The sequence below is a fragment of the Falco peregrinus genome, chromosome 12, assembly GCF_023634155.1.
Source record: "Falco peregrinus isolate bFalPer1 chromosome 12, bFalPer1.pri, whole genome shotgun sequence".
NCBI classification, from domain to species: Eukaryota; Metazoa; Chordata; class Aves; order Falconiformes; family Falconidae; genus Falco; species Falco peregrinus.
Window position 1 is genome coordinate 29337302 of NC_073732.1, and position 15891 is coordinate 29353192.

The following is a 15891-nucleotide window of genomic DNA, read 5'->3' on the forward strand; positions in this document are numbered from 1 at the left end:
CGCTTGTGTGTTTGGTTTTCCTTGTAGGACTCCGTTCGCTTTTGCTGCAAAGGATGGTTGCGTAGCATTTTCCTGCAGGATGAAGGCAGCAGGCAGAGGCACACCGTGGTGGCTGGGGACCCTCCTCACTGTCTGCCTGGCTGCCCTCCCCAGCAGCAGTGCCTGTCCCAGGCTCTGCGCCTGCTACGTCCCCACCGAGGCGCACTGCACGTTCCGGTACTTCACAGCCGTCCCACTGCACATCCCTCCAAACGTCGAGCGCATCAACCTGGGGTATGTTTAACATCAAGATTTTAAATATTCTGACCAGTTACCTTTCAATACTTTGCAAAGCAGTAATTAAGAGCTTCTGGATTTAGGGCTAAAAATTACCCAAAGCAATAAATAAATCACAAGAGCTTAATGTTCTGCAGCATTCAGGATCGGTTGCAATCACAGCTAGCAAAGACCACCAACGCTAAGTGGAAATTTTGGGGATATATCACAGAGCACGTAAGAACTTCATAATGTTGTGAACTTAAATTAATTCTTTTATATTATCCCAACATTTTGCATCTGTAACATGGAACTCAGAAGGAATCTGAAATAGGGAGAATTTTTTCTGGGAAAAGATAGTTCAGAGCTCAGTGGGCTAGAAAATTAGTATGTGCATTAAAATCTTCAGAGACTTTGCTGTGACATTAGAATGACATACAATGCTGGTATCTATGCTGGTATCTATGTATTTTATGCATTTATGTTCATACGAAATAGCCCTTGTCTGAATATCTCAGGCTCCAAAATGGTTCTGTTCTGTGAGCGGTTAAAAGGAACAGGGAGCAGATTATACCCAGGCTCACCTGGCTGGTTAACATAGTTTCCAGCAAGTGTCCTGTCACATAATCAAATGAGACCAGTCAGCAATATCTGACTCATATGTGTGTTGCTTTTGATATGCGTAACTTTTGCATCATCCATACGTGTATGCAGAAAATATAAAAGGAAGTTTTCATTGGAGTCTTCCCCTTGTCTGCCTTTTGATTCCAGGCAGCATATCCAGATCCCAGCTCCTGACTCCTGTCTGCCCTTTCCTTCTGTTTTGTCAGTGTTGTCCAGAAGTGCTGTATATGAAGTCTTACAATTCAGTATCAGTACTTTTAGAGGACTGTGGGTTAACTTGAGGTGTAGGGCATGTGCTTGAAATACATTAATTACTACTATGAAAAGGCTGTCTATCTGACTGGTGAATTAACCCAACTTATTTGTCACCATGGGGCATGGAAGGTGTGACTGTAGCATGAGAAGAGTCCCTGCGTTAGCTAATCAGGTCATGCAAGTGTGATAGTAGTTATGAAGTCAAAGGCATTGCTGCATAGGTACTCAGCAATTGCAAGGCTTACACAACACCTAATTCTGGGGTAGCGCAGCATCACTACTGTCCGTAGTCACACTGGCTGGACTTAGATGTGACCAATAGTCAAACCTCTTCTAGCAGAGTAGCTCACACTTAAAGGGTGTTCTGTTTCATTTTTGGTTTCCCTGTTTAAATCCAGCCTTGACTGTCCACACTGTATGCATGTACGTGGAAATCTGTGGAGGCTGAGGCTCTGTCTGAGCTAATTAACTAGCAGTGTGCACCATTGAACCTCTGTGGAGTGGAAATAAAACTCAAGACGTACCACTGAGATGGGCAGACAGCACAGTCCAGCCAAGGGCCAGGGTGGGATGGCAAGGCACTCTGCAGAACCCACCTGCGCCATGGCCTAGGCACCAGCCATTGCCATTCAGGGCCCAGGAGAGAGGTCACACCCCAGTACCCCTGGTTCTACCTGATTCTCAGGGGACAGCACAGGAAGCTTGCTCTTGCTTACGGTCCTCTCTGTGATACTGCAGCACTGGGAAAGCCCTCAACTGAAAGAAGGAGGCTTCAACCGTATCGCCAAGCTCTGCCAGCACAAGAGCTCCTTGCTCTTCTTCAAAGCTGAGCATTCTTGCCTGCACAGTTTTGCAGTTGTTTTCCCAATCCACTGTGAATATAGTCTCAAAAAGCTGCCCTGGAAAAGTTACCAAATTTTGTGCTAAAGTGAAGGAATGACTTAAAATTTCATTGTGGCAACCAGAAGTGCTACCTACCTTTATATATTTCCACAGAGTTCTTCTTTTATTTTGGTTTTGCTTGTTTGTTTTAAAACTTGTGAAGTCCCCTGACTTAAACCCAGGTCCTTTGTTACAGTTACAACAGCTTGCTTAAACTGACAGAAACTGACTTCTCTGGCCTGGAGAAACTGGAGTTACTGATGCTGCATAGCAATGAGATAAATACAATCCCTGAAAAGGTGTTCAGGGATCTATATTCATTACAGGTAAGAAGTAAGTGACCTAATCTTAGTTTTTGTTACAACTTTTAAACTACCTGCAGTAATACTAATAAATGGAAGCAGACCCGTGGTCCGTAGCATTTTGGTTTCATGTTTCTTATTGTATCCACGTGACAGACAACAGCCTTCAGGATCCAGTATCCTAACGGGAAATGTCTTTCCTTCCCAGGTGGGCATTCATTCAGGTACAGTTTAAAGAGTCTGACAAACATACTGGTAGACATTCTGTGAGGAATATCTTAATGGGCAACTGCAGCTGAAACTCCTGTTAAATTTCCATCTAGAGCTGTTATTAACTGCTGTTAAAATGTTGTAGCTGTGATAAACTAAGAACATGAGAGGCCTGAATTGTTCAGACAGAAAACACAGTACTGGCTCAGTTGCTGGTTTTAGAGGATCAGGGGCAAGGGTGAGAGGGGAAGTCAGAAGCCAGGTGAGCTTTGGAGCATACAGACCTTCAGGTTTCAATAACTCTCATGAAGGGTTGTTCCGTGCCTGAAAGCTTGCTCGGTAACTCCTTGCAACTGACTTAATAAAACAAGCTTCATGGGAGTCATATAAGCTTTTCATCCCTTATTGGCAAGCAAGATGGCAACACAATTATAGAAAGTTTTAATGGAATTGTATTTGGCAAATAAACTTGCGTGTTATTGTGATTTTGTACTTTTCCTCATTAATTTTCAAAATACAGAATTCTTGACTGTAACAGTATAATTCCAACAGGAAAAGTAACAACAAAAAGGATGTCTTGGGTACCATATTGAATACTTCAGCAATACAGCAGGTTTGTTCATCTCATAGCTACGAATTTCACTTTTAACCTGTCAGCAACAAAATGACACCTGAGACTTGGGGTTTGGCAAGTACACATCTCACATAACATAAATCCTGAAACTGGAAACGCACTTGTCAGTCCTGTTGGTTAAACATCTAACAAAATAGGCTGTTGCATGCATTTTTATACTCATAACACTGGCTAGAACAAAAGCCACTACCACAGTTTATGGTCAAATTCTGCTTACCCTTTTCGTAAGTGTGGTTTCATTGGGATTTTTTGGAATGAGAAATAAGCATTGCTTTATTTTGTGTTTTTTAAACACTGCATTTTGTAAATGTGACTGTAGAAGTGTCACCCTGATGGACTGTTGTGTTGAAACAAGAAAGCATCCTTGTAGTCCTGAAACTAACATCACATTTAAAAATAATTCCTCCAAGTTTTTTTCCAATCACTCGCACTACTGGTCTGGTGAAGCACTTTCACTTCACAGAGGTAACCATCAATCAAAATTTGTTAGGAGTCTCATAACGATATAACATGGGCTAATATTATACATCTGTTACTTTTTCATCAACAGGTTTTAAAAATGAGTTATAACAAGGTCAGAGTACTTCAGCAAGATGTTTTCTATGGTCTAAAGAGCTTGGTGCGGTTGCATATGGACCACAATAAAATTGAATTTGTAAATCCCAACGTTTTCTACGGACTCACATCACTGAGGCTGGTCCACTTGGAAGGCAATTTACTCAAGCAGCTTCATCCAGATACATTTGTCACCTTGCACTATAGCCAAATATTTAAAATATCCTTCATGAAGCATGTATATTTGTCTGACAATGTGCTGGCATCGCTACCAGAAGAAATGTTTTCCTACATGTCTGAGCTAGAGAGTGTTTACCTTCATGGAAACCCATGGTCCTGTGATTGCAATCTACAGTGGTTTGCAGAATGGGCAAAAGAGAGGCCAGGTGAGCTGAAGGCCTTGTTTATGCTTTTTAATCATGTCATAGCATCTTATTCTTTCTCATAAAGGTAATTGTGCTTTATTCATCCATTTATTCTCCCAGAAAAGGCTGGAAGACAGGATTTTTGTAGGTGCATGTGATCAGGATAAACAGATTAATACCACTCAGTTTCCCAGATTAAATGAATCTAGTGGCCTTAACCCATTCCCAAGTGCAACTTCCCTTAATGGAAGGTTTTCCTCGGTCTGTCCGAAGATTCTGTGCACCAGGAGAATCCACAGGGAATCAAGAAAGCTCATTTTTATGTAATTGGCAAGAGTGAAGGCCACATTGTACTTGATTCTTCAAAAAAGAAATAAGGAGCAGGACTCAATGACTTTTTCTGTTGCTGCCCTGAGTGGAGGTTGGACACAGTAGTGTAGTGTTACTCCCTAAACTGCTAGAGCTTGTCTCTCTCAGAAAAAAGCTACAGCCACGTACTGCAACAGAGCCCCCCCTGCATGGTGTAAAAGCACAGGGACCAAAGAGCACTGTACTGAGCTGCAACAGCAACAGTCCTTATGAATTTTCTCTGATGCAACTGCTTAGGTTTTCGCAAGTTACTGTAGGTTTTCACAGGTTGCTTTAAGATAAAATTTTTAAATATTTTAATATTCAAAGTAACGACTTGCTGGTAGCTAAGTCTTTTTTTTCTTTTTTCTTTTTTTTTATAATAAAAATTGTATCACAAAAGCTTACTGCATTTCTCTTCCCTTCAGATCTTATAAAGTGCAAAAAAGACAGAAGCTCCGGTGCTCAGCAATGCCCAGTTTGTGCTAGTCCCAAAAATCAAAAAGGGAAAAGCTTAGCGGATGTTCCTTCTGCATCTTTAAGCTGTGCTAAACCAGCCATACATGACTCCCTGAAATTTAAAAACCTTACAGTGCCAGATGATGGGGATTTCAGTTCCGTATCTCCCAGGGACTTCTTAGCTCCTATAGGATCCATGGTTTTGAACATGACTGACCAAGCCGGAAATCGAGGTAACTTGGTTTGCGATATCCAGAAACCTAAAGAAATGTCTCCAATCTCATTTGACAAAGATGGCGACAGTACAGCACTCAAAACATCATTCTCAGCATTTCTTGTGTGTGGCATTGATTATGAACACATTCAGCAGCTATGGAGCATACTGGCACTGTACAGTAATTCTCCCTTAAAACTGGAAAGGAATGTCCTAGTGACTAACGTGCCTTTTATTAGTTACAAATATAAACAAATCTACTCTGAAAAAGATGAACTTTTTACTAATATAGAGACTGAACTGAGAGCTGAACCATCCTGGTTAATGCAAAGCAAAGTGGCATTACAGCTAGACAGGACAGCAACCACACTTAACACATTGCACATCCAATACTTTACGGATGCTCAGATTATTTTGCCTGCTGCTGACAAAAAAGAGGTGAGAAATAACTGGACCATCATCTCCAGGGACAACAAAACACAAACAGAGCACACTGTTTTAGTTGGGGGGACCGTAGAACTAGAGTGCCAAGCAATTGGAGAACCAGCTCCTGCAATCGAGTGGATATTGGCTGATGGGAGCAAAGTTAGAGCTCCTTATATCAGCGAGGATGGAAGAATCATAGTAGTTAAAACTGGAACATTCACATTACGGACAGCTGATACTTTTGACACTGGGCTTTATCACTGCATAGGCACAAATTACAACGATGCAGATACCCTCACGTTTAGGATTACTGTGGTTGATCCTTACGTGGAACACAACAGCATAAATGGAGCCCAACTTTCTACATTTGTTGGCGAAACACTCTACCTTCCCTGTACATCCACTGCTGTTCCAGATGCTGCCATTAGTTGGGTGTTACCTGAGCATGCAATTCTTCACCATTCTGTAAGAAACAAACATATTTTTGACAATGGTACCTTGAGAATACAAGGGGTAACAGAGCGAGACAGTGGCTACTTCAGATGTGTCGCAGCCAACCAGTATGGTGTTGATCTTTTAGTTTTCCAAGTGCTGGTTAGAAAAGATGAAACCATTCTAAAGAAAAAGCATGTGGCTGCGGGAGAATGGGAGGAGGGCGATGGCTCTGGCAATGCAATGCTGGTCTCTGCCACAGCACAGAAACATCCTTTAGCTACTCTGGCTACCTTGACAGCTAATCAGGAATCTTCTGCCTCAGCAGCCAGAAATTGGGTCACACAGAGTGCACATAAAAGGAATAGCTATGGGAAAATCACTTACAGGCACTACAGGGACAAATTAAGCAGACGGTTTAGAGGACAGAGAAGACAGTTTGTTTCCTCAGCCAGGAGAGTCGATCCACAGCGCTGGGCAGCCTTTTTGGAAAAAGCAAAGAGGAACTCAACTTTGATAGAAAAACGAGGACAAGTTGCAATGAAACCACGCATTCAAGCCCGTACATTCTCAGAAGTACCTGGGGATGAGGAGGAAACATCGGGTGATCTCCCAGCTCCAGAAGAAGAATTCATGATGCCAGTAACAGAGACAGCCACTGTATCTATGCCAGGGAGAGCAACAGAAAGCATGGTAACTGCAGAACCTGAGATGACTGCGACTAAAACTCCTGCTAGGAAAGCCTCTCTCCTGGTTGCTGAGGTAGTAACTCCCTTACCCTCTCCTTTTTCACAGTCTGTGTCATCTGACAGCAGGCAGCCACAAACATACCTAAAACCTACAATTACAAACTCATGGGAAGGATCTGATTTAAGTCAGATACCAGCAAATGGTATAAAACAATCAAATGGAGCAAGCAGAACATCTACAGTCTTCCCTGCTGGGCAAAGGTTTGTATATTCTGGGGAAGGTAATAACCAGCATTTAACATCTGTACCTACAACACCCATGACAGATGTTACAGACACCAGCAAGTCTGTAACTTCCCAAAATGCAGAGGACAGGTTACATGTTTTTACTAAGTCTATTGATAAGAGTTCAACCAAAACAGACCAAGTGTTTGTAGTGACAGTCAGCGAACCAAGTCTTGAATTTGGTCACATTTATTTTCAGAGTACTCAGAAACGAGTAACTCCTAAGCCACCATTGGCCTCAACTATCATGACTCACCCACAAATTCAGATTTTCCAAGATGTTACAACTCATGTGCCCCAGGCCCAGCAGCAATTTGGAAAACAAAGGAAAATTTCTGGTAGGAGACGAATTGTTAGGCCAGGACGTATTCCAAGTATGAAAGAACAAAGGTACAGTTTTGGGAGGCCAGGATCTGTCAGAGGAAGTACAGCTGTGGCTGCAGATGTTCAACTGAATATGAAATATGTATCAAATTTTTCAGCCTTAAATAATTCAGGCAGCTCCATCAGCCCATTTAGCCCAGAAGCACCTCCGTCCTCTCCCTTGACCATGAATATGCCACTGGAGTATCCAGCAGGTGCTCGTCAAAACACAGCATTTCTCAGTGAACAGGAAAATGAACCTAGTGCAACGCAAAAAGCTACCACAGCAGTCATGCCTTTTATTACAAAGGGCATGCAAGATACTACTCAATGGAAACTGGAGAGCAGTGCTCAATTTCAGGCAAATACCGATCAAGTCCAATCTTTTAGCATCAGACCACCACCACCAGCAATCCGCACAGCTCACGTCGCTACAGAAATTACACATACTATAAGCAGTAAGATACTGTCTACCCTTGAATCAGTCTCACCCAGCATTAAGCCTAGAACCTCACCAAAAAATTCCCAAGGAGGAAAAATTACTTGGGAATGTCTCTTTGGAAATGGTGCACAAAAAGAGGTTCTGAAGGAGCTACCAGAGCAACAGCCAGATACGTGTCCATCGACGGGGGTATCAACCATGCTTCCTAAAACTGCAGCAGTATTATCCACATCTAAGATGTCTCCTTTGCACTTTTTGCCTGTTTCAACAGGTGGGAATCACAGCAGCAGTTTCTCATCTTTAAGCAAACCCATCCGTTATGGCAATGGTAAGTCAGAAGAACATCTTCCCACTACAAAACTGCGTTCTTCCTCTAATCCTGCAACGAGTGCAACCAAAGAAATGGATATAACAGGTTTGAAGCCAACAGTTACACCTATTATTACTCCTCGACCTGACACCAAAATCACCAAAAGTAAAAAATCCAGAGTGGAAAGAAAGAGAGGTCAGCGGAGGAAGAGGCCTCCTAAAACATCTGCTTCACAAAGCGTGACTGCAGGCCACGGTACTGCAGCAATTCCCTCTGTGAATACAGCCATGCCTGTCGTGGCAACAGGTAAATCATTAACTATGCCTACAAGTCGTCTGCCTGCAAAACCTCTCTCTGAGAGCATTAGCACAGTCTCAGTGACAGAAATGCCAGCTCTGCACATCCTGAACACACCGGGCGCACCTCAGGACATCCCTACAGCAGGCACGCAGGCATCAGCAACCCCTGTCACATGGAGAAGCATCCAGTCAGCCACGCTACCCCCCAACAGTCGTATTGCTCAGAGCCCTGCTGTGCCGATCCAAACCACACCACAGCTTTCAAAGCCTTTCAACGCTACAGGTGTGCAACCTGCCACAGTCTGTGCAACGCCTGGGTCAGAACCTGCTCAGCGCATCAAAGCCACTGCAACGGCAGGTGAAAAATCACACCAGAAAATGGAAAATAAATTTATCCAAGAAAACCATGTAGCACAACCCGCATTCCCAGCAAGAACAGAGTCAAGTGTTCCTGCTGCCACCAGAGTCATCACTCTTCCAAGCACTCAGCATCCCCCCCCTCTGCCAGCCCCAACAGCAGTTGTGCCACCTGCACATACTGCAAGAACCAACACGCCTCCCTGGCGGGAGATCAAATTCTGGCAGAAGCCATCTGCTAAAGTCATGAAGAAAGGCGACATGTTAACTGTCAATACACTGACCGTACTGAAGGCATCACAGGTTGTGACTCCATATGCTCTTCTGTTGGGAAGGGACAAGGACAGGTCTGCCAAAGGCTGGTCTGAAAAGAGACAAGATCAAGAAACTGCCACCACCAATCCTATAGCCTTGGGCCCATTAAGCAGAAATACTTTTGCAAAGCCCAGAGTAATTGGAGGAAAATTAGCTGCTTTTACCGTGCTAGCTAATTCAGATGCTTTTATTCCTTGCGAAGCTACTGGTAAACCCCCTCCAACAATACAGTGGACCAAAATACTGTCAGGTAAGCTTGATAAACCTCTCTAGGATCTGCCTTCCGTTATAGTCTTGTAATTTGGCAGATGTTCTGTGTGACAAACTCAAGTATTGTTTCATTTAAGAGTACTGTAAAATATCAGTGAAAAGATGAACTTGGAAACAGTGAAAAAGAAAGATATCCCAGCACACTTACTGGAGTGTCTTAATTACAAAACGGTTCTTTAGGGAAATAAAAAAAAAAAGAAATAAATCATCTATATTTAACCATAATTCTGGGCTTATTGTGAGAATATTTCAGTGTTTATTTATTCAATGTTACCTGCTATTTCAGAACAGTGAGACAAAGTGAAAAGAGAAATCTGTCTGTGGTAACAAACCAACCATCAAATCAAGTTAAAGCTGTGCCAAAACATTCCTGAATATGCACAACTATGCCGAAGTACTTTTGGATATGCAAAGCCCCATCTGCTTTATCCAAACTTTGTCTCTACTGAGGACTAAGTTTTGTTTCTGCTTTAAAGCTTTCTCACTGTATATGTAAAATACTATTATTTCTCCCCTTCTTACCTGTTGTCTTGGTTATTTGGGTACAGTGGACCAGGACAGGGAAATTGTTTTCAGGGACCAAAGATAAAGAGATTCTGATGTGCTGCACTGTTGTCCCCTTGCTTCCCTAGGGACTGATGCTCTGGAAAGCCGAGGTGATGGCAGATGGACAGTGTTTGCCAATGGCACGCTCGCCATCACTCGGGTGGACCTGGAGGACCGTGGGCAGTACCTGTGCACTGCGGCCAACCCACATGGTGTGGCACGGCTCCTGGTCACCTTATCGGTAGTGGCCTACCCGCCCCGCTTCACTGGTGGCAGGTTGCAGCTCCTCACCGCTCACTCCGGAAAGCCCATGGCAGTGAAGTGCAAGGCTGAGGGCAGGCCTCCTCCCACCATCTCATGGGTTCTAGCAAATAAAACGCACATCTCCAACTCTTTCACAGGACATAACAAAGTTCACGTGGAACCGGATGGCACTTTAATTATCAAGGAAGTCACTGTTTATGACAGGGGCATCTACACATGCATAGCTAAAAACCCAGCAGGCACTGACACACTGGTTGTAAAACTGCAGGTCATCGCGGCACCTCCCACCATTCTGGAAAAGAAGAGACAACTTGTCGAGGGAATGATGGGGGAAAATCTGAAATTCCCATGCACCGTGAAAGGGAATCCTCAGCCCACTGTCCACTGGGTCCTCTTCGATGGCACGGTGGTGAAACCTCTGCAGTTCATAAACGCAAAGCTGTTCCTGTTCTCCAATGGCACCCTCCACCTCAGCAACATCGCCCCATCTGACAGCGGCAATTACGAGTGCATAGCCACAAGCTCGACTGGCTCGGAAAGGAGGGTGGTGAGCCTCATGGTGGAACACAGAGATACACTTCCAAAAATAGCTACCGCTTCTCAAGAAATGACTCAGTTGAATTTTGGGGACAAGTTGCTTCTGAACTGCACCGCAACTGGAGAGCCAAAGCCCAGGATCATCTGGAGGTTACCCTCCAAGGCAGTTGTTGATCAGTGGCACAGGTAAGAGTCTCTTCCCCCCACCCCACCCCCACCTCTGAAACTTCAAACACTGTCATCTGGTGCTCATCTAACAGCCTGCTATATGACTGAAACAATACTTTGTAAACTAAATTAACTTTTAAACATTTAACAGCAGTGAAACATCTGTGATGATGGCTTGTTATTAAATGTCTAGTAACAGACCATATTAATTGTTATAAGCGGGCGAGGTCTCACCAAAATGAATACAAGTCCTATTTGAATTAAGGAAACCAATGTTAATCATGCATTGGCTGAATTTTGTCATTTTATAGGCAGAAAAGTTATTTACAAGAGATTTTCAAAGTAGGACTGGGGAGGAAGAGGCTTCTGTACTCTCTGCTAAGTCTACCTTTGAGGCCCCCCCCCCCCCCAGTCACGCTTCATCTTCACTTTGGGAGAGGCAGCACCAGACCAGAGCTGGGATGAGGAGGGAGATCCAGGTCTGTGCCCTGCTGCAGGAAAGGCAGCCAGAGAGCAACCACTCAGTGCCAAGTATTGTTCTGGACAACACGCAGCAGTGCTGCTAGCTGCCCCAGCTGGGCACAAGCGTTGCGGGTTATCTGCAAGGAGAAGCATGAGGGAGAGGAGTGCAGGCTGGTGGGATGAGGGATGTAAGGTTCAACAGGCTGGCTTGTTCACAGAACAGTGTTCAGCGAGGCAGAGGTGGCATTGCGCAGCTTTGCGTGCCCACGTGGTGTCAGCAAACACACATATCTAGGTAACAACAAAAGAGGCAACTGCATCAGGCTATAACCCATCGGGTGGGTGGGTGATGCGGACACAGTGCCTTTGGAGGGAATGCCTGTATCATATCATGCTGTTAATACTGTCAGTCACTTCCAGTGCTCAGTATTCACCTCCAGCATTTTGTTCCATAATTCTTTTCCTCATTCTTCCCCCGCAACAGAATGGGAAGTCGAATTCATGTCTACCCCAATGGATCCTTGGTTATTGAGGCAGTTACTGAAAAGGATGCAGGTGACTATTTGTGTGTTGCAAGAAACAAAATTGGAGATGATCTGATACTGATGAAAGTCAGCATCACAATGAAACCAGCCAAGATTGACCAGAAACAGTATTTCAAGAAGCTGGTGCCATACGGAAAAGATTTCAGAGTGGACTGCAAGGCCTCTGGGTCACCCACACCAGAAATATCCTGGAGTTTGCCAGACGGGACAGTGATCAATAATGCCATGCTGGCAGACGACAGTGGACACAGGTCTCGCAGATACGTCCTCTTTGACAATGGAACTCTGTATCTCAACAAAGTTGGAGTGACAGAAGGGGGGGATTATACCTGCTACGCTCAAAACACACTGGGAAGAGATGAGATGAAGATACACCTCATGGTCATTGTGGCAGCCCCTCAGATAAAGCACAATTACAAGACATACATTAGAGTGAAAGCTGGAGATACGGCATTACTGGACTGTGAAGCTGTGGGAGAACCCAAGGCAAAAATATTCTGGTTACTACCTTCCAGCGACATGATCTTGTCATCAACGGGCAGACACTTCCTGCACGCCAACGGTTCCCTATCCATCAGTCAGGTCAAACTGTTAGATACTGGGGAGTATATGTGCGTGGCTCGCAATCCTGGAGGGGACGATACAAAATTGTATGAAGTGGATGTTGTTGCTAAGCCACCTATCATAAATGGTTTATATGTGAACAAAACAATTATGAAAGTGACAGCAGTGAGGCATTCAAAGAAACAAATTGACTGTAGGGCAGAAGGTACACCTCCCCTGCAGATCATGTGGATCATGCCTGACAATATTTTCCTAACAGCTCCATACTATGGGAGCAGGATTGTAGTACACAAAAATGGGACACTGGAGATTCGGAACTTAAGGCCTTCTGACACAGCAGATTTTATCTGCGTGGCACGCAATGATGCAGGAGAGAGTATGTTGGTGGTGCAGCTGGAGGTACTAGAAATGCTAAGGCGACCGATGTTTAAAAATCCATTCAACGAAAAAATAATAGCAAAACCTGGGAAAGCCACCATGTTGAATTGTTCTGTGGATGGAAACCCTCCACCTGACATAAGCTGGATGTTGCCAAACGGCACATGGTTTTCCACTGGCATCAAGACTTCCCAGTTTCTCACAGGAAGCAATGGTACTCTCACCATCTACAATCCTGATAGAGACAAAGCAGGAAAGTACCGCTGTGCTGCCCGGAACAAAGTCGGCTACATTGAAAAGCTGATCATCTTGGAGGTTGGCCAGAAGCCCAGTATTCTCACTCGCCCAGTGGGGCCAGTGAAGGGCATTAGCGGAGAGCCGCTATCACTTCACTGCCTGTCTGATGGCAGTCCCAAACCAAACACAGCGTGGACCCTGCCAGGCGGCAACATGCTGGATCGACCGCAGATCAACAAGAAATACATACTGCTGGAGAACGGCACTTTGGTTATACGAGAAGCCACCATTCATGACAGAGGAAATTACATGTGTAAGGCCCACAATAATGCCGGAGAATCCTCTGTAACTGTCCCTGTCGTTATTGTAGCCTATCCCCCAAGGATTACAAACAGACCGCCGCAGACCATACACACGATGCCTGGAGCAGCGGTTCAGCTCCACTGCAGAGCACTGGGGATACCAAAACCAGAAATTACCTGGGAATTACCTGACCACTCAGTACTCCCCACAGGTCACCAAGGCCGTGCATCTGGGAGCAAACTGCTTCACCCCCTGGGGACACTGCTCATCCAGAATCCCCAGCCCTCCGATTCCGGCGCGTACAAGTGCACAGCAAAGAACCATCTTGGCAGTGATTTAACAGTAACATACATTCATGTCACTTAAAGTAAGAAATACAACATGAATGAGTGTTAACAAAGTCTACAGCTGGACCGACTCATTCCTGGCATATGTATAATCAAAGGCAGCCACAGGCATGGAAGTGCCTAAACACACTTAAGAGTGATCAGTCTGCAATGACTGTAGAAAAGAGAGGAAGGACTTGGGGAAAATTAGACTTAGCATCATTACCTGGCATTGGTTCTTTCAGTGATTAAACAGATTTAATTTAAAAGAAACTCAAGGCCCTTTTGCTCTGTCAGCAAACATTGAGTACCAAACAAAATTACTTTCTGGAAATGTACCTAGAAATTTCAGTGAAGGACAGACTTTCGTATTAGTTTAATATTGTCCACCTTCTATGACTGTTGTGAACATGGATCACATTAAAGCAAGAGTATCCGAGAACCAAAGAGCAGATTTTATTGCGATGCAGATTACCTTCTTAATATGAACATTTAGTATGTTCTTTTTAATAAATACTCAATGGTGAAACAAGTAATGAAGTATGTTTAATAATATAGCTCTGTTTCGCACAGTCTTTTTTGCAGAACTTTGGGATGATACATACAGAACAACTCTGCTCTCATTTTGAAATGAGAGAGTAAGCTTTGTTTAGTGAAAGCACAAAGGCCATGTACAGAGACACTCTGGCTTGGCATAATTTTCCTATTGTCACAAAAGCATTTGTTGAAGATTTTTCACTAGAAAACAACTGCAACAATTTGCACATAAATTTAGAATTCAGATTTCTCAAATCAGCAGATAGCCCTAAGCAGCAACCTTCTGTACCTGAGGGAGAAATGCCTCCGCAATGGTAGGAAATGGTTACCTACATGTTTTATTCTCACAAATCACAGACTGGACTGGTCAAATACATCTTTAAAAGTTCAAGCCAGTAACAAAAGCTCAGTTTCTTTTCTTCCTAAGAGCAAGGTTAATGTTAGGACAGAGGGGTGCATAGATGTAATGCAGCCTTTCCCTTTAAATCTGCAAATCCAGGATCTCTGTGTCTTGTAGAAGAAAGGGCACTGTCCCTACACCGCAGCCAGCAGTGCCCAGCATGGCCCAGTCCTGCTGGAGTGGACCAGGGATGGCACAGCTGAAGCCAGGACTGTGGGAAGAGAGCAGTCTCTTCATCTGTTAGAGAAAGCCTGATGGATGTACAAAGGGTTCTGTAACCACGCCCTGCCTCATGAACAATTCCAGCTCTTTACATGATTTAAAATAATCAAAGAAATCCTAGCACGGTAGCACATCTGTGAGATGCCACTTACAAGAAGGGTCTGCAATGCAACTCCTCAGCGTTAACGTGACAGCAGCATCTGAACCGCCTGCAGTACCATCTCTTGGCAGCAGCTGATGAGCTCAGTGAGAAAGTATTCAAGTACAAAGAGCTAAATGGAAATTCTACCTCATTTAACCACATCACAATCAGCCTGGGGAATTTTTTGATTTTTTTTATTTAAGACTATAACCTCAGCCTTGATTGCTTTTATGCAGCTTTGATCATTTCCTGATGTCAACACACACATTTTGCTGTGCACTTGTTCCCTCCTTGCACAGTGTTGATGTAGTAGCACTGCAATGGTTTGACAATATGAATTTCACTGGTTAATATCTGTAATAGCTTTAGCTACTGTGAAGAACAGAAAATCTCCTTAAAAAAACTGATCAGAAGCAATGTTTACATAGGACTTACCCGACTATTGTAAAAGTCAGCCAAAATCTACTTTTCTACAGATTTCCATGTAGGGTTACTCCATTAGCTGGCTGTACTGCCTCCCCAGTCCTCGGAGCTTGTGCAGTGCAGTCTTCTCCCCTCCCCACAGAACACCTGGCTGCAATACCATCTATAAATGCTTTGTATGGTAAACTAAGCAAATTGAGTTAATACAAAGTAGAGAAAAAATAATCCTATGTGTATTTTAAATGTAGTCTGTGTTCCACTTCCAAAATGAATGCATTTAAAAAAAATAATCATATAGACTTAACTCCTACATTACATAAATAGTAATAAATTTATCGTGTTTTTTCAACTCTAATACCAGCAAAATGATATATTTGCACAGGTTTGAATAATAATGATTTATTTGTGGTAATTTTGATTTACAGTTTACTTGTGGTTTTGCAGTCAGCTGATAATACATAATACCTTACACCACTGAAAGTCACCCAGCTGTCAAGACTCAAATGCGGAATGTGCAATACTTACCGTACAACATCAGTAGCAGAG

The 15891-nt window shown here is 43.7% G+C and overlaps 1 protein-coding gene across 2 annotated transcripts; it reads left to right on the forward strand.

The window, feature by feature from the left end:
- Nucleotides 1–44: 44 nt before the first annotated feature.
- Nucleotides 45–14157, forward strand: IGSF10 (immunoglobulin superfamily member 10). Of its 2 annotated transcripts, none has more exons than XM_027781451.2 (6): nt 45–273; nt 2213–2342; nt 3713–4103; nt 4859–9271; nt 9924–10824; nt 11753–14157. In XM_027781451.2, the coding sequence occupies exons 1-6, from the start codon at nt 80–82 to the stop codon at nt 13659–13661; spliced, it is 7938 nt and encodes a 2645-aa protein (XP_027637252.1). In that variant the 5' UTR covers nt 45–79; the 3' UTR covers nt 13662–14157. The 2 variants fall into 2 exon arrangements, with proteins under 2 accessions (XP_027637252.1, XP_055673159.1); XM_055817184.1 differs by having other exon boundaries at nt 4859–5122.
- The last annotated feature ends 1734 nt before the right edge of the window (nt 14158–15891 follow it).

Coding starts and splice junctions, on each gene's coding strand:
- IGSF10 (XM_027781451.2), top strand. CDS start 80: ATGAAGGCAGCAGGCAGAGGCACACCGTGGTGGCTGGGGACCCTCCTC. Junction 2,343..3,712: donor GGGATCTATATTCATTACAG/GTAAGAAGTAAG, acceptor TTTCATCAACAG/GTTTTAAAAATGAGTTATAA. Junction 4,104..4,858: donor ATGGGCAAAAGAGAGGCCAG/GTGAGCTGAAGG, acceptor TCTTCCCTTCAG/ATCTTATAAAGTGCAAAAAA.